General features: G+C 53.6%; 9 protein-coding genes across 9 annotated transcripts; 3 read left to right on the forward strand and 6 right to left on the reverse strand.

The window, feature by feature from the left end:
• Positions 1-637: 637 nt before the first annotated feature.
• On the reverse strand, positions 638-2977 carry BKA78DRAFT_233028 (acyl transferase/acyl hydrolase/lysophospholipase; the record flags this gene model as incomplete). Its single annotated transcript, XM_066883811.1, has 1 exon — positions 638-2977. A coding segment is annotated over one exon (2340 nt), but the record flags the coding sequence as incomplete, so codon positions are not given.
• Positions 2978-3118: 141 nt separating this feature from the next.
• On the forward strand, positions 3119-4835 carry BKA78DRAFT_135334 (glycoprotease family protein). The gene is made up of 2 exons (XM_066882668.1): positions 3119-4518; positions 4565-4835. The coding sequence occupies exons 1-2, from the start codon at positions 3260-3262 to the stop codon at positions 4770-4772; spliced, it is 1467 nt and encodes a 488-aa protein (XP_066744329.1). The 5' UTR covers positions 3119-3259; the 3' UTR covers positions 4773-4835.
• Positions 4836-4946: 111 nt separating this feature from the next.
• On the reverse strand, positions 4947-6176 carry BKA78DRAFT_295569 (uncharacterized protein; the record flags this gene model as incomplete). Its single annotated transcript, XM_066886496.1, has 1 exon — positions 4947-6176. One exon carries the CDS (start codon positions 6174-6176, stop codon positions 4947-4949), a length of 1230 nt encoding a protein of 409 aa, XP_066744330.1.
• Positions 6177-8916: 2740 nt separating this feature from the next.
• Positions 8917-11777, forward strand: BKA78DRAFT_331489 (beta glucosidase; the record flags this gene model as incomplete). The annotated part of the gene is made up of 5 exons (XM_066889881.1): positions 8917-9008; positions 9090-9247; positions 9299-9689; positions 9738-9864; positions 9915-11777. 5 exons carry the CDS (start codon positions 8917-8919, stop codon positions 11775-11777), a joined length of 2631 nt encoding a protein of 876 aa, XP_066744331.1.
• Positions 11778-12597: 820 nt separating this feature from the next.
• Positions 12598-13248, forward strand: BKA78DRAFT_352801 (uncharacterized protein; the record flags this gene model as incomplete). The annotated part of the gene is made up of 2 exons (XM_066891423.1): positions 12598-12986; positions 13044-13248. 2 exons carry the CDS (start codon positions 12598-12600, stop codon positions 13246-13248), a joined length of 594 nt encoding a protein of 197 aa, XP_066744332.1.
• Positions 13249-13778: 530 nt separating this feature from the next.
• BKA78DRAFT_379754 (uncharacterized protein) lies at positions 13779-18613 on the reverse strand (the record flags this gene model as incomplete). The annotated part of the gene is made up of 5 exons (XM_066892953.1): positions 13779-14786; positions 15789-16187; positions 16283-16708; positions 17710-18423; positions 18517-18613. 5 exons carry the CDS (start codon positions 18611-18613, stop codon positions 14248-14250), a joined length of 2175 nt encoding a protein of 724 aa, XP_066744333.1. The 3' UTR covers positions 13779-14247.
• Positions 18614-19136: 523 nt separating this feature from the next.
• BKA78DRAFT_352803 (uncharacterized protein) lies at positions 19137-20212 on the reverse strand (the record flags this gene model as incomplete). The annotated part of the gene is made up of 2 exons (XM_066891424.1): positions 19137-20032; positions 20116-20212. 2 exons carry the CDS (start codon positions 20210-20212, stop codon positions 19137-19139), a joined length of 993 nt encoding a protein of 330 aa, XP_066744334.1.
• A 640-nt stretch (positions 20213-20852) lies between these two features.
• Positions 20853-21728, reverse strand: BKA78DRAFT_295576 (uncharacterized protein; the record flags this gene model as incomplete). Its single annotated transcript, XM_066886497.1, has 2 exons — positions 20853-21574; positions 21629-21728. The coding sequence occupies 2 exons, from the start codon at positions 21726-21728 to the stop codon at positions 20853-20855; spliced, it is 822 nt and encodes a 273-aa protein (XP_066744335.1).
• A 385-nt stretch (positions 21729-22113) lies between these two features.
• Positions 22114-23085, reverse strand: BKA78DRAFT_135400 (uncharacterized protein). Its single transcript, XM_066882670.1, has one exon. It carries the CDS (start codon positions 22792-22794, stop codon positions 22297-22299), a length of 498 nt encoding a protein of 165 aa, XP_066744336.1. The 5' UTR covers positions 22795-23085; the 3' UTR covers positions 22114-22296.
• Positions 23086-23401: the final 316 nt, after the last annotated feature.

Below are 23401 nucleotides of genomic sequence, written 5' to 3' on the forward strand. Positions count from 1 at the left end.
ATATTTTCAACTTTATATCCACAACCACCAAGAATAAACCCCATGCCAATGCACAACGACCAATTTTCTGAACAAACGCGACGAAACGAAGTGAATACAGGCCAAAAACTACTTGCTTCAACCAAACCCCAACTCAACCCTCCCACATCTGATCCAGCATCTGATCAAACGTCGGTCGGTCCTATCCGACAAACGTGCCCCTCCTCTTGCCATTGCCAACAGCGACATCGCTCGCGCCGCTGGCTCCGCTCTCATCCGACTCGTTTCCCAAAAAGCGCTGCACGGCCTCGTCTTCGTGTGCCCGTTCCTCCTGCACCTCCTCCTGCTCATCCCACTCATCGCCCTGCGTGACGGAGGCCTCGTCGTCATCCTCGGCAGCGGCACCGCGACCCTGCTCGTAGCCGTGCTGGAACTGGGCGCCGCCACGAGCGGCAAAGTTGCCGTTATCGTAGATAAATGGTGCCTCGCCGTCGGTGTCGGGCTCGCCCTCCGTGTCCGAGTCGTCGATGAAGACGCGCGACTGACGGAAGATTTCGCGGGCGACGGACTGGCGGCGGTCGCTGAGGCCGGCGTCGTGTGGGCGGTGGGATGAGGACCCGTTGCCCTGCGGATGCTGATACAATTCGTCTTCGACGTACTCGCGCGGTGGGCGCAGCTCGAACATGCTTCCAGCACGTTCGCCCGTGTAAGGTTCGCCGCGCAGGTGGGCGTTGCGCTGCAGCGAGGCAGTGCGAGGGGATGGTGGGTTGTTGCCGAGCCGAGACCACCATCCTGATATGCGTTTGGAAAGAGATGGGGATGCTCGTCCCGATTCTGCGATTTCTTGGGGGGCGTCAGGGTTGGAGCGAGGGGACAGGGTTCCGTCAAGGCCGCCGGGCTGTCGGAAGCGGAGTTGGGAAGCCGGAGAGCTTTGGTCGGAGGAGCTTGATGATGAGCTGCCTGGTGAGAATGCCTTTGGTGTTCGCGAGATGACTCCATTGTTTTCCTGAGCTTCCTTGAGCAGCCCCTTCAAGTCTTCTTCCGACAAGATGTTTGCTAATCCACCCTCCTTTGTTCTTTGCGGTCTCGTTGCCTTTCTTCCTTCTTCGATCGCCCTTTCTATTGTCATGCGGTTTGCGATGAACTTGAGCTTCGGGAATGTCGATTGCTGACCAACGTGTATCATCCTCGCAAGACGCGGCGGTGTTGGGTCCGACAAAATATAGTAAAAGTCTGCAGGAACAGACTTGGGCCAGATCGTAATCGTGCCACTGAAGCGTTGAAGCCACACTTCACTCCAATCCTGACCAAGGGGTCGTGGCAGGAGCTCAAGGTGCCGAAGTACCTTGAGCCACTTTGTCAAATCAAGCTTCAAGTACTGCTCGAAAGCCGACCCCACGAATCCTCCACGCCAGCCGCGTCCACGGCGATGGGTTACGGGTCGGCCCACAGTGCCGCGCGACGAAAAGAAAAAGAGATTCACGTGCGGGTTGACTTGACTGACAATGGAGAATCGCACGTTGAAATGCAAGTTCAACGCCTTGAGTGGGACGTCCGTGCGAAGACTTCCATCCTTCCATTTGTGTCCAAATGAATACGGCTCAAGGGTGCCATCCTTCTTCTTCTTCATGAGGACAACGGGATTCAGAATTCCCGGCACCGCAGCGGAAGCGAGCACGGCCGACCAGATGACACAATCGGGGGCGGTAATATAGTTGGCAAGGATTGTGGGAGAATGAGGATCCGAAGGGACACAAGAGACGTTGAGAATCCGGCCAGTTCGCTGGTATGCTTCCCGAAAGGTCAGACTGCCACGCGTAAACCACATGCCGCGTCTGGCCCAGTCCACGCTATCGAAACGAGCTCCAGTCTTGTACCAACGCTTGACCCAGGTCACCATGTCATCGGAGCAAGCAGTGATTCTGTGGGCCAAGGCCGGCACGAGAAGTTTCTTGAGCTCGTCGTCGGTGCGTGTGCAGAGCAGAGCTGCAACTAGAGCACCTCCGGAAGTTCCGGTGATGACTTGCGGAAGCAAGTTGGCATCCAAAAGGGCCTTGGCGACTCCGAAGTGGTAGTAAGCAAAAGTAGCACCGCCGGACAAACACAACGCTGTACGGCCAAAGTTGGCATGCAAGTGCTTGAACAGCGTACGCTTCTCTTCCAAATTGAGTGCATCCGTATCCTGAAGCAAGGTTATTGACTGTGCGACCTCGTCAATGTAGGATTGCAAGAGGTCCTTGGTCCCGTAGTAGCTTTCGCTGTACAGATGAGGATTCTCAAAACCAACAAAGTTGTTCTTGACGCAAGCTTCCAACAGGCCGCGGAGTTGATGCACGGCACGATCTCCAGACTCGGAATCCCCGTTGAGACTCCTCTCTTCCTGTTCAGCCTGAGCACGGAGCTTCGACAGTTGATCCCTGATCCGTTTGATGGTCTTGCTATTGTAGTACGCGTATGAATCCTTCTTTTTCCACTCGTCGTTGCCGAGATGTTTGTCCAGCTCTTTTGCAGCAGCAACCCAGTCTTCGTATGTTTCCGTTTTGCTCAGATTCCGCCGCAGCTTTTCGCGTTTGCCCCTCCATGTTATCCAATGCTCGTAGAGCCAAATGTACAGCCGGGTCAAAAGGTATGAGACGCCGAGGCCAAACAGCCAGCCGAAGACGACGGCCAAGAGAGGCCACTTGAGGAGGCTGTATGAGATGCCCTCTCGTGTCTCGTCCTTGCCGCGTCTCGGTGTCCGCTTTTTCCTCTTTCGGATGCGTTGGTGGACAGGACGCCAATCGTTGAGGGCGGTGATGAAATGGGACTTTTTCGGGGGTTGTTGTTCGAGGAGGTTGTCGCTGGAGGGGGATGGCTCGGGGGCGTGGAGGGCCCTTTCGAACTGGGTGATGCCTTCGTCGTCAACAAAATCGTTGTCCCAGTCGGGGAGCTGTGTAAGGTCGTATGCGGCCGGAGAGTGGGGCGTGGGCCCGTCGGTAGATTTCTTGATGTCGGCCATGTCGCACAAAGGCGGTTCACATAATGGCGAGGGTTGGAGGTAGAGGCAGGGCGACTAGAATTTAAGAGAGGTGTTCCTGGCGACCGGCAGTTGGGTTGTTGTGTTTCGCAGGGAGAGGTGACGTCGAGCTAGCCCCCCAACATCGTTCCAGGCATGTGCTCATCATTACAATCATCGGGTAGGTCGCCGGTGGGGCCCGCCTGCGCACCGCCACTGCAGATTCGTCTCCTCGTCCTCTTCCACCACCAGGCCATGTCCTCGTGAGCATCAGCCCGCCTAGTCATGCTCCGCTCCTCCTCCTCCCGCATCCGCTCTACTCTCTTCCCATTGCCGGTCAGCGGACGATTGCAGCGCCGTCATCTTCTCACAATTGGCATTGAGACATCATGCGACGACACCTCTGTGGCGGTGCTGGAGACCAGAGACGGCGCCAGACGACCCTGGCCAAAAGACGAGGGAGATGCCATTCTCCATTATCATGACAAAGTCACGGCAAATAACACTTCATTCAAGGGCATTCATCCTCTAGCCGCCCTGGAGTCGCATCACGAAAACATCGCCCCTCTGCTCCAGAAAGCCATTCGCCATCTCCCAAGAATTGATCAAGGCTTGTCAGCCAATGGTCTTGATGTTATCACGACTTCAGGTGCTGCAGGCGAGGCCGATTGCCGCTTAAAGCCCGACTTTATATCCGTCACTCGCGGCCCAGGTATGATGTCGAACCTCTCGACGGGACTGCAAACTGCCAAAGGCCTTGCAACTGCATGGGGAGTTCCTCTGGTCGGTGTGCACCACATGCATGCGCATGCACTAACGCCACGTCTGGTCTCTGCGCTCAAAAGGGCAAATGCTGATGGCAGCGGGCTGACCGGCGAATATGTCACGGCGGCACCAAAGCCTCAATTCCCATTTATCTCGCTGCTCGTATCTGGTGGGCATACCCTAGTGATTAGATCTGACTCACTCGAGTCACACAAAGTACTGGGTTCTACTACTGATCGTGCCATTGGACAATGCCTCGACAAGGCCGGACGTTTGATTGTACCTCAAAACCTCGTAGACGGCTGGGCCGATACTATGTATGCTCGGCTACTAGAGCGCTTTGCCTTTCCAAACGGCCCGGGTGATTACGACTACAAGCCCCCAAAGAATAGGGGAGAAGAGTTGGGAAAACGACCCACCACTTGGGGCTGGGGCTTTCAGCCACCGATGGGCGCCTCTCCCGCTGGACTCAGGGCGTACTCGATGGACATGAGCTTTGCTGGTACGCTTTCCTCGGTCGAGAAATTCATGGGGTTCGAATGGGATAAGAATTCTGGAAAATTGAGCAAGACACCGCGAGCTGCACATGATGTCAGCGAAGACGAGCGCAAATGCATGGCCCGCGAGGTCATGAGAATCACATTTGAGCATCTGGCAAGTCGGATTTACCTCGCTCTGCAAACCATTGCAGAAGCAAGTCCAACAGGCCAAAGTCTCGCTCAAAACATGTCTGTCGTAGTAAGCGGAGGCGTGGCATCTAACATGTACATGCGTCAAGTGTAAGCAAACCATTTCCCTCTTGCGGCTTGAGAGCTAATTAAGCAGGCTTTCCCAATTTCTTGCTTGGAAAGGATATCCCAATATCCAGCTCTTGTATCCTCCGCTAGAGCTCTGCACCGACAATGCCGCCATGATTGCCTGGGCCGGTATCGAAATGTTCCGCGCGGGCCACCAGACACCGCTCACCTGCCTGCCGGTTCGCAAGTGGAGTCTTGAAGAGCTGATGGATCCTCCGAGCAATGGCGAGCTGTGATGAAAACGCAAGGCTCAATCGAATCGAATCTTTCAAGGATCGCGGGACAATTCCAAAATGCCAACGAGTTCATCCTCGGGATTATCAACAGAAAATTTCACGAAAAGTAGGTCGATTAGCTACTCAAAATAATAAATCAACACTAACAAAACCAGGCAAAGACGAACTACGTTGTTAAACTATATCTCGAACAAACACTAGCAGCTGAAGAACCTCAAATCCAAAAAGTACCCATACGCCAGTCACGCCCCGCGGCTTGTTTCTTGGAAAAGTTTCCAAAGGGTCTGTGAATACCAAATGGTGTCTCCAATCGGGGGAGTTGCAGAACTTGGGTATGCGCAAATGTTTCGTTATCTGGACATACGGGCCAGGATGTTGCGCGGTTTGGATATGGCCGTACTGGATCAAGCTGGTCGATACGCTGCAGCCGTCTTGTCCACTTCGTTGATTTCTGCGAGGGCACAGGAGTATGGTATCATTTTCCCGCCGCCCTGCTGCTATCCTCGCATCTGGAGGGACATTGCCGTAGTAGTGAGTCATGTTTCTGCGACAGTCTTTTTCATATTTCTTTTGCAGCGCTTGAGTAAGATCCAAGAGGTTGAAATGTGGGCAAATGCAGAAGTCCTGCTCGTTGAACAATGTGCTCCACTCCCTCATCGTTCTGGAGTCTTGTCCATCATTCGGGAGTAGCACTTTGTATTGCCACGCGAGCTGGCTGCTATATGGGCAAGTCGTGAATGGAAATCCGCTGCCAACAGGCCTCTGAATTCCCCCCCTTTCTGATGACCAAAGATGGTCCGCGTGTTGACACTCGAGGTACTTTTGCTGGCGATTCATTCTTCCGGGCAGATCCTCCCACCTCAACTTCACATGGTCACAGATGTAGATCGATCCCGTCAAGCCCAAGCATCTGCGTTCGCTTGGCGGCTTTTCCAGTTCCTGTTCGGAGAAATCCGTGTGGGGGTGTGTTTCCTGGCATCCACCGCAGGCGCGGGCGTCGTCGAAATATCTGCCAAACAGTTCCAGCTGGCTGGCGAGGTTGTATGCATCCCTTAGTCTGTGCTTTGTATACACCAACATGTCGTGGGCAGACATGGGTTTGTTTTCCGGGATCAACAGTCTCATCTTTCTCCCAATATACTTGGACGACATGAGAAAATTGAGGCGATCGACGTTGTTGAGATGGTTGTCGACAATCATCGCTAACTCCACCGGTAGCTGATATAGTACCGAATTGTTATTGATTGCGGTCTCGAGGTCGAAGTCTGATCTCGACGGGCGGTGCACCGGGCCATTTTCGCCAATTTGCCATTCGAACAGCTCTTCCACTTCCCGAAGACGCTGCACTTCCTCCCTGGCATTTTGAGGGCGTATGCCGGTTGGGAGATGTCCGTTGTTGGCCATTGTCGTTGAAAGATTCTGGGAGTGAGTCGAACGAATCCAAAATTTCTGTGCTCAACTGCAAATGATGTTGCAACCAGATAAGTACTATTCCCGCATCCTGAATGGATTTCCTGATGCGGCGCTGACAATGCAACTGACGATAGCCGTCCTTTGAAGACACACAATCCGTCATCTTGGAGAGCCATTGCTGCACTCGTTTACAAAAGCCGCACCTCTCATCGACGCCACTTTTGCCAGCATAAAGGCCAACACGACAGAAAAGGGGTAGAAATCCTCGTCCAGTCTCCGCTTCTGTGCAGCTCTTTGTATTCGACGCAGACAAACGCGACGGAAAACCTGGACCTGGATCTTGAAGTTGGCCTGTGAAGGCAGCAGTTGACGAGCAAAGTTATCAGAATCAGAGGTAGTCCACAGAAACTGCGGCCACCCAACACAATCACTGCAATGGATCAAATAAGTCCTTCAGAGCGTCTTACGCGAAAACCAAAAGATAAAACATCACCTCTCTCGCTGCAACATCTTGTTTTCTTTGGGACATCGAATAGATGCAAAGCACAAAGACCATGCCCGCGGTTCGCCGCAAAAGGCAGTGGATGCCATTTGCACCATCAAAGAGCCGTCGCAGAGAATTCTTCAAACATGGACGGCCACTTATTGTCAAGAGACTCTCTCACAGATGGCAAGATCGACCCATCAAAACTCGGCAATTCTCCAAATTGCCCAACCCCAACACGCTGGAACTTGCCATGCACTCTAGCGTCGAACCCACCGCTCTCGAGTCGATCGGCTGACTTTGAGTGTACTTTAGAGTACTTGCACGTCGTGCGTTGAAAGGCAGGCATGCAAGCAAGCGGGTCGAGGCGAACCGAGGCAAGTCGTCGGCGTCGAACAAAGGGACGACTGCGAATAATTGAGGCCAAGTTTTCGGTTTTGTTCCAGATGCGGAAGGCAAGGCCAAGGGGACCCTGCCCTTCTAAATTCCGATCAGATCAGCGTAGAAACCGGCAGAGAACGAACAAGTTCTTGACAAACAATCAGCCACCAAGATTTTCTGTTGCTGTATCGCAGCTTTCACGAAGCAGGATTGTACCGCTTGTGGCTGTACGGCACACAAGAAAGAGGCTGAACGGCTTCGACGTTGCACCGTCACAGCCACAACGGCGGACCCTTTTTTTTTTCTCTCCCTCCATCTCAATTAAGCTTTTCACCGTCTTCCGATCAAGCTTTTCCCACAGCGAGGATCTCTGTCATGCCAACGTTTCAAAAAATCGCAATCACCGGGATGCCGAAAACCATGCTGGCAGTTTGCAGACCATTGTCGCCCCGTGAAGAGGCTCCACGTCTTTACCATATCGCGTTCAAGACTTCTTTCGCTCTCGCTGGATACTGCTGCAGATCCGGTGCTCAGCAAGTTCCTACGCAGAGCGCAACAAGCTTGTCAGGCTGGCCGATGATCAATTGCAGGTAAGCACTAGGTGCTCTACAAGTCTTCATCTGGTCCCGTGGTGGACAATTTGCGAAAACCTGGGGGTACCTACCGGGATGTAAGAACGTTGTCAAATTAACAGACAGCAAAAAGTCATCGCCGTCCGTCTGGCTTAGGCAGTTGGGTCGTCGCCAAATACATGTGTCGATCAGCCTCGATCACAGCGCTTTTGGTGGATGCAACGACTTCAGCCTGCTTCTCTGCTCGCAGGATATGCAGGGCAAAAGACCTCCAGGACGATCAACAAAAAGTAAGCACTACAAGGCTCGACGTGGTCGCGTGGTGGGCGCAATCGCGAATCACAAGCCCGCTGCACGTACCCGCCACTGCATCCCAATAAGCCGCATCCGCTCGCTGCGCTATTAGCACGTCACATGTCGGATGCGAACGCACTTTAGAACCCGTTATTCCTTTGCTCTGTCATGTTAGCCTAGGGTGTCACCTCTTTGCTCCCAAGTACCGTGAGTAGGTCATTGATGTTCCAACGCAGTCGTCAGACCAGACGAAACGGCGCAGCGGACACGTCAGTCAGCACCTAGGTACCTATGGCACCCACCCTCCAACCCTGGACAGGTGCTGTCGGAGCACGGAGCGGAGGCGGAGGTTTCTGTTTTGACGTCGAATTACAAAAAAGTAGCAATGTACTTTGGCTGTGCCTAGCTCCCAAGGCTGCATCTGACAAGGGTGCACCCGCCGGACCAAAAGACTGGGAAAAAGAGCCCTGCGCTGCCCTGCCAGCCGGACAAGCAGGGATTTCGCCTTCGCACATGTGCAAAATTCGGCCGGCCCTGCGTCCGCACCAAAAATTAGACTGTCAATCGGCAACTCGACTCGCAATTCGTGGAAGAGCTTGAGCCGCACCGGCGATCTCGCTGCGGGTTGCGGGGATGTTGTTGAGCGCTTCACCCGAAAAAGGGAGCTGGCTTTTCTGTGCCGGAGCATTGCTTGGATTTCTGTGGATGAGGGACGGGGGGCTCGTGACGATTGTCATTGCTGGCAGACGTCACAGGGAGCCCGGCTTCCCTTCCAAGGATCCCAAAGGCTTGACTAGGCCCGCGGAGCAAGCCGTGCGCACCTGGACAGGCATGGGAGTGTGGATGTAATAATGGTGGCAGTGGTAGCTAGCTACAGCGGGAGTGGAGCAGTAGTTGCCGTGTTTAACAATTGGCATGTCCTACGCACCTCTTAGGGTTGATTGTCTTTCTGCACCTTTGCTACAGTCTGTCCTTACCGTCACCTATACATACACACATAATGGCGCGTCTCTCAGCGCTCGTCCTCGCGCTCTGCCTTCTGGTCCCTCAAAATGCTGCCTTTAAGCTCAGCGACATTTTGCCCTCGTTACCGTCAGACTTGCGCTTGACGTGGTGGCTGGCAAACGGACATTCGGACGGCTCAAAGGGTAACGGGGGAGGAGGCACGAGCAGAGTGCCAGAAGGGTACAGCGCGGAACCATGGTATCCCACGCCTGTGGCCGGATGGGACGATGCGTGGACAGAGAGCTACGAAAAGGCCGCGAAGCTGGTAAAGCAGATGACGTTGGCGGAGAAGACGAATGTGTCGACGGGGACGGGACAGTTCATGGGTAGGTTAGCTGGAAGGTCAACCAGCACAGTCGCATGCTGATACCTCACAGGTCGATGCGTGGGCAATACGGGCAGCGTTCCACGGCTGGGCTTGCCATCACTGTGTCTGCAAGACGGCGCGCTGGGCGTACGCTTCACCGATCACATCACCGTCTTCCCAGCCGGCATCACAACTGGCGCGACGTGGAATAAGGAGTTGATGCATGCCCGCGGCGTAGCCATGGGCAAAGAATTTCGTCGCAAAGGCGTCAATATTCATCTGGGACCGTCCGTTGGGCCCATGTGCCGCAAGCCGAAGGGAGGACGATGTTGGGAAGGCTTTGGGGCGGATCCCGTTCTGCAAGGAGTTGGTGCGGTGGAAAGCATCAAGGGAATCCAGGAGCAGGGCGTTATTGCGACGATTAAGCACTTGATTGGGAATGAGCAAGAGATGTACCGGCAGTGAGTGTTTGGTTTGCCGGCAGACGTCGCAGGATGCTGATGACGCAGGTACAATCCGTTTCAGCCGGGCTACAGCGCTAACATCGATGACCGGACACTCCATGAGCTATATCTCTGGCCGTTTGCTGAAGGAGTACGGGCAGGAGTTGGAGCGGTCATGGCGGCCTACAACGCTGTAGGTGTTGTCTCTGGTGTCATCGAACAAAGTTGCTTACTGCTCCACAGGTGAACGGGTCGGCTTGCACACAAAACAGCTACCTGATCAACCGGATTCTCAAAGACGAGCTAGGATTCCAAGGGTTCATCATGAGCGACTGGTTGGCGCAAATTTCCGGAGTCGCAGCAGCGCTGGCCGGACTCGACATGTCCATGCCTGGCGATGGATCGATTCCACTGATTGGCGAGCCCTGGTGGGCGTCGCACCTGACCGAGGCTGCGCTCAACGGCTCCGTCCCAATGGAGAGACTGAATGACATGACAACTCGCGTGGTGGCTGCGTGGTACCAGCTCGGCCAGGACAGAGGGTTTCCGGAGCCCAACTTTTCCTCGTGGACCAAGGACAAAAAGGGATTGTTGTACCCCGGTGCCGTCTTCTCGCCTTCTGGAACTGTAAATGAGTTTGTCAATGTACAAGAGGATCACGCCGATGTCGCGCGTGACATTGCGACGGAAGCTGTTACGCTGCTGAAAAACGAGGATAATCTGCTGCCTCTTGATGGCAAGACGCCGCTCAAGGTGTTTGGCAGCGGTGCGCAAAAGAACCCGGGAGGTGCCAATTCTTGCCCGGACCGAAGGTGCAACAAAGGGACCCTTGGGATGGGATGGGGATCCGGGACTGCCGATTACCCTTACATGGACGACCCCATCACGGCAATCAGGGCGCGTGCAAGTGACGTCACAGCGTACCTTGCAGACATTTTCCCTCTGACCGCCGTTGCAGACGCAGGCGACGTTGCTCTGGTCTTCATCAGTGCCGATTCGGGAGAGAATTACATAACCGTCGAAGGCAACGCTGGCGATCGCAACGTTGCTGGCTTGCATGCGTGGCATGGCGGAGATGCACTCGTCAAGGCGGCGGCGGACAGGTACAAGAACGTGGTGGTCGTTGTCCACACCGTGGGACCTATACTCGTCGAAGAATGGATTGACCTGCCATCAGTCAAGTCCGTGGTGTTTGCGCACCTTCCGGGTCAAGAGGCGGGCCAGTCGCTGGCAAAGGTGTTATTTGGGGACGAGTCCCCGAGCGGTCACCTGCCCTATAGCATTCCCAAGAGCGAAGACGACTATCCAAAGTCGGTGGACCTCGTGGGGTTTGAGCTCGGGCAACCCCAAGACACGTACTCAGAAGGCCTGTACATTGATTACCGGTACCTCAATCACAAGGGCATCGCGCCACGGTACCCCTTTGGCCATGGGCTGTCGTATACCAAGTTTTCCCTCGGAGAAGCGACCATTGTGGCTGGAGTTTCACTGTCTTCTGCTCCGCCCGACGCAGCTCCAAGAAAAGCTACGGCCCAATCGTCGTACGATAATAGCAGACCGCCGGCGTCAGAGGCGTACGAGCCGGCGGGCTTTGTCAAGATCTGGCGCTACCTTTACTCGTGGCTGAGCCGCTCCGAAGCCGATTCTGCAAGGGCAGCAACGTCGAGATATCCATATCCCGAAGGGTACAGCACTGTGGCTAAGGCGGCGGCGCCCGGTGGCGGTGGACAGGGCGGCAACGCGGCGCTGTGGGATACTGCCTTCAACATCACCGTCACTGTCACCAATTCGGGCAGCAGGGCTGGCAAGGCCGTGGTACAAGCGTACGTGCAATTCCCTGCCAACACGGGCGTCGAGACACCCATGATACAGCTAAGGGACTTTGCCAAGACGGCGACGCTGGGGGCTGGAGAGAGCGAAAAGGTGACGGTGACAATGACGAGAAAAGACGTGTCGGTGTGGGACACTCGGCAGCAGACGTGGGTGATTCCGAATGTGGGTGGCGAGTACAAGGTGTGGATTGGAGAGAGTTCGGGGAGCTTGAGTGTTGTTTGCTCGTCGACGAGCCTCAGCTGCAGCTTGGGGCAAAAGAGTCCGGTAGCGTAAGCGATTGGTCGGCGGCTGGTTCGGGCAAGGCTGAGGAAATGTTCGACCCTGTTGTCGGTGAGCCCGATGGAAAGCTGCAATGGAAATCAACCATCGATTGACCCGGACGACGCCACGCACCGGCTGCTGCGCCATGTGTTGTAGTGACCTTTTGGTGTTGCAGTGGCATCCGAAATCCGAAAAAAGGTCTCTTGGGCGTCACGTGATGGGGCCAGGAACCTCCGTCCATCAATGACTTGGCAGGTCCACCAACCGGTCAAGGTGCAGATGATGGTCTGGTCTGCCATGCCATGCACATGCAGACGCAGATGCAGATGCGAAGCGGCGGGTTTCTTCATCCTGTGATACGTCGTTGCTGCGACGTTACGCCAAAAGCAAGGGCACCGAGCCATCTCACGAGAGGCTGAGTACGGCCCGTATTGTTGTCGACCACTGCAACTTCTCCTACGTCAGGACACAGCGTTTGTCAGGACCGTGTCGATAGTCGGAGCTAACTATGGCATTGGGCTCGATTGACCCAGGGCCGGGCAGATGCAGGTCCTGCAGGTCCTACAGTGGCCAGCCTGCCGTCGGTCGCCGCATCCGGATCATGGCAGAGAGGTAACTCACTTGCAGGCCCACGGACCCTTGGGGCGGCCGTGTAATTCAGCTATTCCTTTCCCATGGTCACCGCCAGTCATTGACTACCGGGTATAAGAAGGAACTGTCGGTCAATTACCAAAATTTCTTCATCCTCCAGCTTCTCTTCCTCGTCTGCATCTGTCTACCAACCTGATCTACTACAATACGCCGTATCCTCCAACAGCTTACACCCTACACCATGATCTTCACCAACCTGCTCGTCTTCTCGGCCACGAGTGCCACCCTCGCTTCCGCCGCAGCTCTGCCCGTCTACGCCCGCGCTGCCAACGCGAGTAACTACGAAATCACCCAGATCAAGACTCACTACATGGGAACCAACTCTGGTCTGCCCGGTGGCACCTGGCCCGACTCCAACAAGTTCGACTCGACCATCAGCTTCAGCATCGACTCCTCCGACTCCAAGACGACGTGCGCTGGATCTTGGCCCTACTCCAACGACTCGCCGCGCGCAAACCCCGTCCCCGACTTCATCGACTGCGCCGACAACGGCAAGACGCAATGGCGGTTTGAGCAGTTTACCGGCGAGTACATGTTCCGCATCGGCGTGCTCCACTACGCCAGTTTCGAGTAAGAGAATATAATTTCCGTGCCATGTGTACGACCAAAGCTAACGGCCCACTGCAGCTCCGCGTACACCGGTGCCACCAATGTCTCGTCCAACAACTACGCGACCACCAGCAACGTCTTGACGTGCACCGGCGGCGCTCCTACCACGGGCATCACCTGCAACAGCAACGACCAGGTTGTTTCCATCGCCGTCCACCAGATGCCGCTCAAGATGGCCAAGGCTCTCTCTGCAAAGGCCTACAGCAAGCCCCCCACTGTTTAAATGGCTCCTGGTTCGATTTGCAATGCATACACGCGCTGCTCCACGATTGGTTGTTTTTCACTGTAAAGAGCATTGTTGGAGGGACCGGACCGGACAAAAAATGTTTTTAATGACACGCGACGACGACGAACAAGGCGCACGGCATGGCATGGGGAGGGAAACGCACCTATGATACCGTAATGGCTAATTGAGACTTTCACCAAGCAAATTCACGGCTCACTCGCTGAGCACATTTACCAAACTCACACAAACCATCTCAAATTCTCCTACCCACCGTCCATGGCGTGAACCGACGGCGTTGGCTGGGCTTCTGAGGCTGTGTGCATTGATGGCTGGGCGTCAAACCATCCAAACTGCCCAAATAGGAAAAACGCCTCCTGCGCCATTCCTGCACGATGCCCGCCTACCCCTCCATTCCTTGTCCCTGTTCACGTCTACTGTCCGCTCTCCCCTTTGCGATTAAGCTTTTTTTCGTCTGCTCTTCTAGACCGGTCCTGCTTCTTTTTTCTTCAGCGCCCGCCGCGCACATGTCGGCGTGCTGGACCTTGCCTGTTGCGGAGCGTGCGTGGCAACTGTCAATTGCAGCAGCCGTCCGTCCGTCCAGCCACCAGACTCGTTTGGCCGTGGCGAAGTTTGGCGGAGCGACTCGAAGTCGCGCGGAGCGCCGTCGCTGTCGTTGACGCTGTCAAATGCATCTTTTCCTCCCTGCCACGTGCCAACTGTCAACCCTATCTCTCGACGGCCGCGGCCTCGAGCTTCCAGCGATTGCAGCATGGCATCGCAGCGCGTCGCATCGCGTCACATTGCATGGCGCTGCGCTGCGCTACATCGCGTCGCATGCTGTTGCGTTGTCGCCGCTCGCTACGCCTCCCCTTTCGGGCTGAGCACGCTGGACAAGCTGCAGCGGCGTCTCGAGCGCTTTCCTGGATGATTTTGGAGTATATGTGCTAACCGAAATCAGGTACTTCTTTGAGGAGGTGGGTGGCTAAGTCGGATGGGTCAGGCGGTTTGGACCAGCCTACATATGTACATGGCCAGCCCAGCGTCATGCAGCCCAGAAACTTGCTCTCGGTTTGGTATGCTGGCTGTCTGCTGAAGGCTCTGGGGAGAATCGTAGCGCAAGGAAGACTGATTTTTGGGACGGAGTTGTGCATCGAGGATAGCTTGAGTAGCATTGTCGTCCTCAATAATCTTGTCACACTGAGGCATCTCTGGAGCGTGAAGGTCGTCAATACGAACCGGACGAATGGAGTTTTGTTGTTCGTAGTTTTGGAATGAATCGTAGCAGAGGATGATCTGCGGATCGATGGTCAGAGCGACGTCTGCCAGAATTGCTGGTATCTGCAGGGACTGGCGGTCATTGAGGTTTGCCGTTGGATGTTGGAATTGCTCTTGAGCGAGCGCAGGTCCGCAGGGCCACTCGGCATTGAGGTCTTCATGCTTTGGCTCCTCAGTTGAGATGATGATGGTTCCGTGCTCTCCGTCGTGTTCGAGATGGAAAGGACATTTCTCGGGCACAAAAGGACACCATTCTGATACTGAATACGGATGTCAGCTTCCATTCCCTGAGGGTTTGTCATATTGAATATGTTGAAAGAGAGCGGGATGATGAGACTTACGTTGTTCATGGTTCTCAACACCACGCTCTACCCTTCGAGATTTGCTTGGTCCACCGTCATGGCACTCCAGGACTGACTCCGCTGGCCTCTTGGAAGCCATGGTCGCCAGGAAAGGTGATCGATACGCAACGGTGGATGTTGAGGTCCAATGCGGCTAGGATGTAGGGGTCAAGAGCTTGAACGCTGAGAGAAGAGGATGTGATGGTGATGGTGCGCCTGGGACTCGGGAGCAAGGGGAAAGAAACGAGGGTTGAGGTTGTAGGAGTAACTTCTCAAGAGGTGCACTGGACCCACTTTTCCCAGTTTGGCCAGAGTGAACTGAAGTAAAAGATCTTGGCAGTACCTTCAAAATAAACACCTGAACTGACAAAAAAAGCCAATTTCTAACCAGCGCACCGCCAATAGTAGTGCATGGATTCATTGCGTCCTCTTGGTCCTTGAATTCTTTTGCCTGTGCCGTTGATGAAGAAGAACCACAAATGTAGGAAACAACATAATTCTGGTATTGGGCAAACGAAAAGTCCTGAAATATAATCTACAAGCCACTCTTCCTCTCTATCACTCGCCCTCTTTTCCTATGAAGATGGACAACAGCAAGCCCTCAGACCTTGATTTGTGCAGAGCGCGTCCTGTCGAGTCAATGGCGAAGTTTTGTCCTTGCCCCAGTTGCGTGATGTAAAGGTTGACTCTTTACCAAATCCTGACTTGTTTAATGCCATTCCAGAACAGAAGATGACTGGCCAACCTAATTGCTCTGATGCTCAGAAGACGCGCGGGAATGTCAGAGCGCAGGGGTAGTTCGATGAGACCTCTTCAGGATATGAGGAAGTTCAACGTTATGTGCCTTGCGCGCGTGACCAAGCAGTCCGTCGTTACGGGTAAATCCCTTGCCACATACGGGGTGACTAAATGCAGTGCTACCGCCAGCTGTGTGGAAGTTCTTCATGTGGCGGGACTTTGAACTTCTGAGCTTGAATGCCTTGTGACAGAAGTCACAGGAGTACGGCATGCTATTGTCAGGTTGTTCGCCGTGATCGCCGGTAGCTACAGGTAGCTCTGCAGCCGGGCTGATCGTGATGGGGGGTTGAAGCGGCAGGTGGGTTCCCAGAGAGAGCATGGGTTGTTCGGTGTTCGATGGGCTGGAAAGACGGACATCAGGCGACTGTGCGTTGATTGTGGTGGTGACGCGATTGTTGTGACTTTTAGACAGCTCTAAGACTTGAACATTGGCCAGGGGAATGTCCGTCGGCTCGATGTTTTGCTGGGGGCGCTGGTCAATCTGGAGGTTCTCGGCCTCAACCTCCTGGACAGCCTCGTCACCTTTCGTGCAACGTGGTGGAGCTCGACCTTGTGGTATTTCCTGGCATGGGCCAAGAGAGAGTCGTTGCGAGCGAACTACTTATTATAAAGGGGACAAGCAAAGGCAGCATTTCCGCCAGCAGAGTGAAAAGCCTTCTCATGGCGATCCTTTGAGCTCTTTAGCTTGAAGCCCTTATAGTACATATTGCAGGTGTACAGGAGCTCGTCAATGGTCTTCTCGACGGTAACAGCCTCATCTTGCGGATCATGTCGGGCGGCCTCTTGTTGCTGGACAGTTCTGTTTTGCTGAGTGACCGTGCTTTGCTGAACGTCTCCATGAAGCAGGGGAAGCTGAGGATTGAAGCACAAGGCTGGCTCCTCATGAGGTACAGAACGGAAGGCCCACTGCCGCGAGGCCTTTGGTGCAGGGTCTGTGTCACTAACAGGCTCCACAACGTCGAGCTCGAATGCGAGAGCCCAATGGTTTTCGTGCTCGGAATGAAACGGGCATAGCTCTTCCTGAAACGGACACCATTCGAACTCTGAACGTTGCTATCAGCTTTTGCCCCGCTGGTCGGGAAAAGAGCAGGTTGAGGAACTTACGTGGTTGATTAGCTTCAACAACTGAATCCACCCTGCACAATTTCGTTGGTCGAGCATGAGACTGCGGCTCTAGCTCTGTTGGCCTTTTGGAAGGCATGGCAAGATGATGAAGATGCGGTGGCAGTGTTGACACTGGTAAGGAGGGAATTTGGTGTTGTGGGAGGGATAGTAACGAAAGAGGACAGAGAATATGGATGCAGCTTCCCCATAGGCGGACCGGACCGATGACTCTTCCGTTCGTGCCAGAGCGAATGAACCATTCAAAAATAACACCCGCAGAGTATAAAAACGGCAGAACTTGGACTCACCGCACTTTGAAAATTCTAGGAACAAGATCTGCTTGATAGTCGACCGATGCAAAGCCCCGCAATCCACGAAATTCAGGGGTCTGGGTCGGACGACGGCGCTGGGTAGGCTCATAACTGGGACGGCCTCTTAAAAGTCATGTCTTGACGGTTCAAGAATTTCTTGCAGCGGTGTTGGCCAGAGCATGGCATCTCCGCTCCATGATGGCTTGGGCAGCACAATTCAGAAGAGAAAGGGGAATTCTGATAATGGACCACCATGCGAGCTCCTTGGTATCTAATATACGAGCCTTTACTTCGCCCCTCCGCCCCTCCGCCCTTCCCTATAATATCATCAAAAGGCCCATTATAGCTAATCGCCGTATGATGCGTCGTGTCGAGTTGTCTTTAGACTTCAATGTTAGACAATTCGTCGTACTGGGCTCAGATTTGGTGGTCGTTTTTCTCGGGGCGTAGACGGTTTGGCTCGTTGCGATCATGCTCAACCGAGACAGACAGCGTGACCGCGGCCGTGTGACTGTGGGTCATCCTCGAGATATGTGGAAGCTCAACACCATGGTCCTTACGAGCGTGAGCAAGAAGCCCATCGTTTCGTGAATACTTCTTGCCGCAAACTGGGCATCCAAATCTAGTACTGCCACCAGTGGCATGAAAGTTTCGCTCGTGTCTTGTCTTGGAGCTCTTTAGCTTGAATTTCTGGCCGCAGACGTCACAGGAAAATGGCATTTGATCGGAGGTGTTATCGCCATGAGAATGGGTAGCGGGCGGCTCAGCAGCTGGTGTAAACGCAGGTGGAGACTCGGATTGCTGAATTACATCACTGTTCGTGGTGAGCTGCTCTGTGCTCGATGCGCGGTCGATTTGAGCACCACTTCGCGGAGTGTTGATGGTGTGATTTTTGTCTGCTGTGGCGACCTCCGTGGGAAGCAAGCTGGCCAAGGGCTCTTTCAACGGCTGGTTGACAGTGGTGTCGGTAGCCTTCTGTATGTGAATGACAGGAAAATTTGTGGCCTGGGTCGTGGGAATGTGAGTCTCTAGAGGCCGGAAATTCTGCTGTAGGACGGACTCTCTGCGGTGAAGGAGCTTGGGATCGACTGTAGGATTGTCGTCATGTATGGGAGTCGACATCTTCGTAGAGCGGGAATGGCCTGTCTTCACGGCCAGGAATGAAATCGGCTCATTAGAGAGCGTAGGATCGGAAGAGTAGTCGCTGGCCAGGTCTTGGAGCGGAGGCGCAGCTTTGAGTGACTCTTCAAATTGAAACGAAGATGTTTCCTTGATACCAAGCTCTCCGGAGTGCTCAAGATGAAAGGGACAGAGTTCAGGAACAAATGGGCACCACTCAGACACTGAATGTCAGTGTTAGCTTTGATTTACTGGCAGAGTGTCTTCCTTGCTCTGGAGATGCACTTGGCTGAATTAGATCATGCTGAGAGACTTACGCAATTGGCGGGCGCCAACGACATTTGCAATCTTGCGACGTTTGGCTAGTTGGCCATGAGTTGGTGTCTCCATCTCCGGAGGCCGCTTGGAAGCCATAGCTTCCACTTGAGGATGCGAAGGTGACGAAGACGCTGGGGTAATGTCACACTCAGAAGGAGGAGGATGTAATGGTGATGGTAGTAGCGGCAAGATCAAAGAGTCGAAGACCGGACCTGGAGGAGTACCACTCGAATGCACAGACCATGTGTGCTCGACATACTACCCACGTAGGCCAAAGTAAACAATCAGGCGAAAATAGGGATTTGGTACGCCGTCCACGTGGCAAAGGATAAATCTCCTGTGGCTTTAGTGATCCCCCGGCAAGAAAACCCATAATGTCAATTTTTATGTAGCCAACTTGTTACGATCGAAGGCCGAACACAAGGTCTCTGACCGAAGGCTAATTCAAGCCTGGTTACTCAATATACAAGTTCCAATCCCATTTGTCTGTCCTGGCTCCTTTCGCATGGTTCCAACATCAGCTTCCATCGTCTCAAGTCCTCCAAAAAGCAAATCGTGGTAACCTGGCTTTCAGTGACAGTATCTGCCGTGATTTCTTGGTTTCGCCGTACGCTCCGACTCAGGGAGCCGCACCGGGTGGCTCATGGTCTTTCTCGACAAGTCTGCCAGGCTGTAGGACTGCCGCGGCCGAGCGATGGTGCTTGATGTGAGGGAGATTAACGCCGTGCACCTTTCGAGCATGTCCCAGTAATCCATCGTTGCGCGGGAAGCTGAGGTCGCAGAGCGGACATGGGAACTTTGTGCCAGCTCCTTCAACATGGAAACTTTTCTCGTGGCGCAGCTTGGAGCTTTTGAGCTTGAAAGCCTTGTTGCAAAAGTCACATGAGAAAGACGTGCTCTCTTCTTTGTCAGCGTCAGCTGCGCGTGGCTTTGCAGCTGGCGCGATGGCAATGGAATGCTCGACCGTCTGCTCGATGTACTGTTCGATGGTTGGTAGCTTGGTATTTGGAATATCACCTGGCAGCGTGTTGTTGGTGTCGATGTTGCTGTGGCCTGCTGCTATCGCGTTGGCTGACTTTCTGGCAACGGGAATCTCGAGTGATTGAGCAGTGACAGTCTTGGTGACATTGTTGATGTGTTTTGGAGACAGTTTTGTGGTGGAGATCTCGGCAACGGGATACTCGACAGGTAGGACCATTTGCTGGGGCGGTAGTTCTTGCTGAAGAAGCATGCCGTTTTGAAGACTTTTGGCGTGCTTGATGTTGTTGTCTCGCTGGAAGTGCAGGTCATCCACTGGCTGGAAGTCTTCATCGCGCTGGAGAAGTCGAGGGTTGACGCAGAGGATTGGCTCCTCAAGAGGCGCACGAGTGAAGTTCCACTGTCGAAAAGCTTTGGGTGTCGACTTTGAGACATTAAGCGGCTTCTGAGCTTCCAACTCAAACGCGACTGCCCAATGGCCATCGTGTTCCGCGTGGAATGGGCACAGCTCTGCCTTGAAGGGGCACCACTCCAGGACTGCAAGCATTCATGTTAGTATGCACCCTTTGAAGGCTTGTATGATGCACTGGCTTGAGAGATGATGATCTTAGGTGACATACCTGGGTCAGACTTGCCGCCAATGCTCTCCTCCACTCTGCGACTCTTGTTCGGGATATTGGGAGGCTGTCCCGGCTCCGCTGGTCTCTTCGCAGCCATGACTTTCGAAACGTGGATGAGAAGTATTACCCTCAGGATGAAGAAAATGTGGCTCTGAAGGAAAAGGTGTGGTATGTAAAGAGAGAGAATGTGATGATGGTGGTGGTAGCAAGATCAAAGAGTCGAAGACTGAATATTACCTGTCAGTACCATGCACCCGTGAGTGTGCGGACCGTGCATGCTTGACTTGCTAATCATTTAGGCCATGGTGAACGAAAGTCAAAGGTCTTGGCAGTCCTTCAAAAGTAAACACCTACAAAGGGAAAAAGACACAAAATTCAGATTCAGCGCACTTTGAACTTTGAGAGCAAGATTATTTTGCTTGCAGGCTGATAACTCCGGGGCTGCAACTCCATCATTGCCCGTAAGAGCAATCAATATGCCTCTTGTACCACTTCTACGAAGTACACTCCGTGAATTCAGCCTCATTCCTGGCGCTCGAGCGACTGTGTCGTGTGCAACAGTTTCCCGAAATCACTGCAGTCAAGGATGTAGTGCCTCCCACCATCGCTCATGACATTGCGGACAGTCATTCCCTAGCCAACGATGTTCGCAATGTTCAATTGTCTCCCTCCCCCCTCCATCATTCTCCACTCATGGCAAAACAAAATTTCCTTCGTGTCGGCTGATAGCTTTACCCTTAGACAGGGGCAGAGGAGGTGGTCGCGCTGGTCTGACCACGAGATCTCCTCGCAACATGGGGAAGCTCAACTTTGTGATGCTTCCGGGCATGGGCCAGAAGGGAGTCATTGCGAGAGAAGCGTTTGTTGCAGAACGTACAAGCAAAGGCGGAATCTTCGCCAGTAGAGTGGAAGGCCTTCTCATGGCGATTCATGGAGCTCTTCAGCTGAAATTCCTTGTGGCAGACGTTGCAAGAGTATGGAAACTTGTTGGTAGAATCTCCGTCGGTTTTGTCAATCTCCTGACTGTTCTGGACCATGGGGAAGTCCGCAGCCTGAGATTGGATATATTGGTTCTGGTCGTAGTGCTGGACTACCGGACGGCGCTCGACAACCTCATCATGCTTGGCTGGCTCACGAAATGCGACTCGATCTTGGTGCTGGGCGGGCCCCTCTTGTGCGAATGGCTCTTGAAGGAGAAGCAGTCGCGGGTTGATAGTGTGAGGAGCGTCGTCCTGGTGGGCCGACAAAGATGGACGGCGGTCGAGCTCGGTGTTCGTAGGTTGAATCTTCTCATTGCAGAGCGCAGGACGGGCAAGATTCTCATCGAGACGTTCGGGCATTGGTTCCGGGACTTCAAGCGACTCTTCGATTTCTGAAGCAAGAGTCACGATGCCGTAATCTCCTTCGTGGACCAGGTGAAAGGGGCATAACTGAGGGACGAACGGGCACCACTCGAGTACTGAATGGTCTTGTTAGCTTTTACCCTCTGCAAAGCTTCGGTTTAGGAACATACGCGGTTGAGGAGCCTTTATGCCACCTTCGACTCGTCGAGATTTGCCGTGATTGCCATGAAGTTGATCTGGCTCGAGCTCTGCTGGGCGCTTGGGAGCCATTGCTTGGAGATGGGGTGATCAGAACGGTAGGCCTTGAGCACCAGGTTGGAGAAAATGTAGAGAGTCCCAGTGGTGAGAAAGGAAGATGCAGGGACGTTGGTTGTGGTTGCAGGAACAGAGTCGAGGACCGTGCATGCACCCATTTGGGCAACAGCAAAGAAACGAGAAAGTTTTGGCGAGCCTTCAAAATTAACACCAAAGGAAAGGATATAACAAAATCAATGTATCTGCAGGATAATTTCGAAACTCGTATGCAGAAGATGCTGCTATGACGTTTCATTTTACAGTATCATCTGTACGACTTGAAGTAGTGAATCAGTCAGAAATGACGAGGCATTGACCCAACCAAGATACTTCTTTATACAGCAGGAAGATCGATCCGAGAAGAGAAAAGACTATCCATTTAATGAGAAGCTATCTGAAAAACCATCGCCACTTTTTTGAGTGTCAAAGCAATCATCCTCCAACGCAGCCAACCGCTGAATCAGGTCTTGCTGCAGCATCTCCGCCGAACCCAACCACCAAATTCCAATCTGTTGCAATCATCCCTCTAGAACACTGCATCGTTCTAGCCCTGGGATTGACGGTTGGCTAACAAGTCGGCATGCTTGTCCTTCTGGTGGCGTCGCACACTCGTCATGATCGTGTAGGAGTTGCCGCAAAACTCACAAGAAAACGGCTTGGCAGGCCTGGTCCTCTGATTCGTGTGCGCCGCCGACGATGGTAGCGCCGGGCTATGGGTATTGCCTGGAAAACTTGACGTCTGGATGGAAGCGTGGCGATTTCCCAGTTGATTCATGGGCGTAAAGGAAGGCTGCGGAGTTTGGCGAGGAATTGAGTTGGCCGCCACTGGAAGAGCTGGTGTCTGCTGATTGGGACTATGGTGGGGCCTGTGCATGTGCTGCCGGGCGGTACTGGTGTGCACTACCGGTGGAATGCTTGGGGTTTGTCCATATGGAGCCGGTCGGGATGTTAGGGAAGCTGCTGGCGAAGATCTGAATGACCTGTCGGCGATCGAGCTGGAGCTGCCAGATTTGCATGGAATAGAATCGTTTTCGCTCTTCATCTTGGTTGCTTAGTCGCCAGCCGACAGCTGACGGGGCGATGCGCGATGAGTTGCGCGATGAGTTGCGCGAAGGGTTGCGCGAAGAGTTGTGCGAAAAGTCGCGCGCGGAGAATGAGCTACAGTCGCCATGCGCGGGACCGCGCGCCACACCTAGTGACTTCACAGAGAGTCTCGAGATCTTCTTGTGATGAGAGTAATGGAAAGTGAAGTCCCATGTTTACGAGGAAGTTTTCGGGTAGTGCCCGATCTAAGAGGCAAAATCGGGAGCACAAGATTCAGGGATGCCTCTAGGAACAAAAGTTTTCCGGGACACGTAAGGTTCTTTTTTGACAATTCGTTTGGTGAGACAGATTGGCTTTCCAATGGGAAAATGTACTGTGATGAATTAGACCGCATTGTTCAGTATTCAATGGCTCAAAGTGGTGCACTCACAGTGGTACTTGACCTCAAAAAACATATACCTTCATTGACTATGTAGTCTGGCTATCCATCATAGAGCCTAAATGCTTCATCTTTCATACGCAAAAAGGCAAGAGGCCACCAAGATTCGTAGCATGCGCCCAAAGGCAGTGCCCCTGACGAAGCCTACACCGACCTCAAAATCTAG

The sequence above is a fragment of the Phyllosticta capitalensis genome (genome assembly GCF_038381095.1).
Source record: "Phyllosticta capitalensis strain CBS 128856 chromosome Unknown BKA78scaffold_5, whole genome shotgun sequence".
NCBI classification, from domain to species: domain Eukaryota; kingdom Fungi; phylum Ascomycota; class Dothideomycetes; order Botryosphaeriales; family Phyllostictaceae; genus Phyllosticta; species Phyllosticta capitalensis.

Coding starts and splice junctions, on each gene's coding strand:
- BKA78DRAFT_135400 (XM_066882670.1), bottom strand. CDS start 22,794: ATGAAGAGCGAAAACGATTCTATTCCATGCAAATCTGGCAGCTCCAGC.
- BKA78DRAFT_135334 (XM_066882668.1), top strand. CDS start 3,260: ATGCTCCGCTCCTCCTCCTCCCGCATCCGCTCTACTCTCTTCCCATTG. Junction 4,519..4,564: donor AACATGTACATGCGTCAAGT/GTAAGCAAACCA, acceptor CTAATTAAGCAG/GCTTTCCCAATTTCTTGCTT.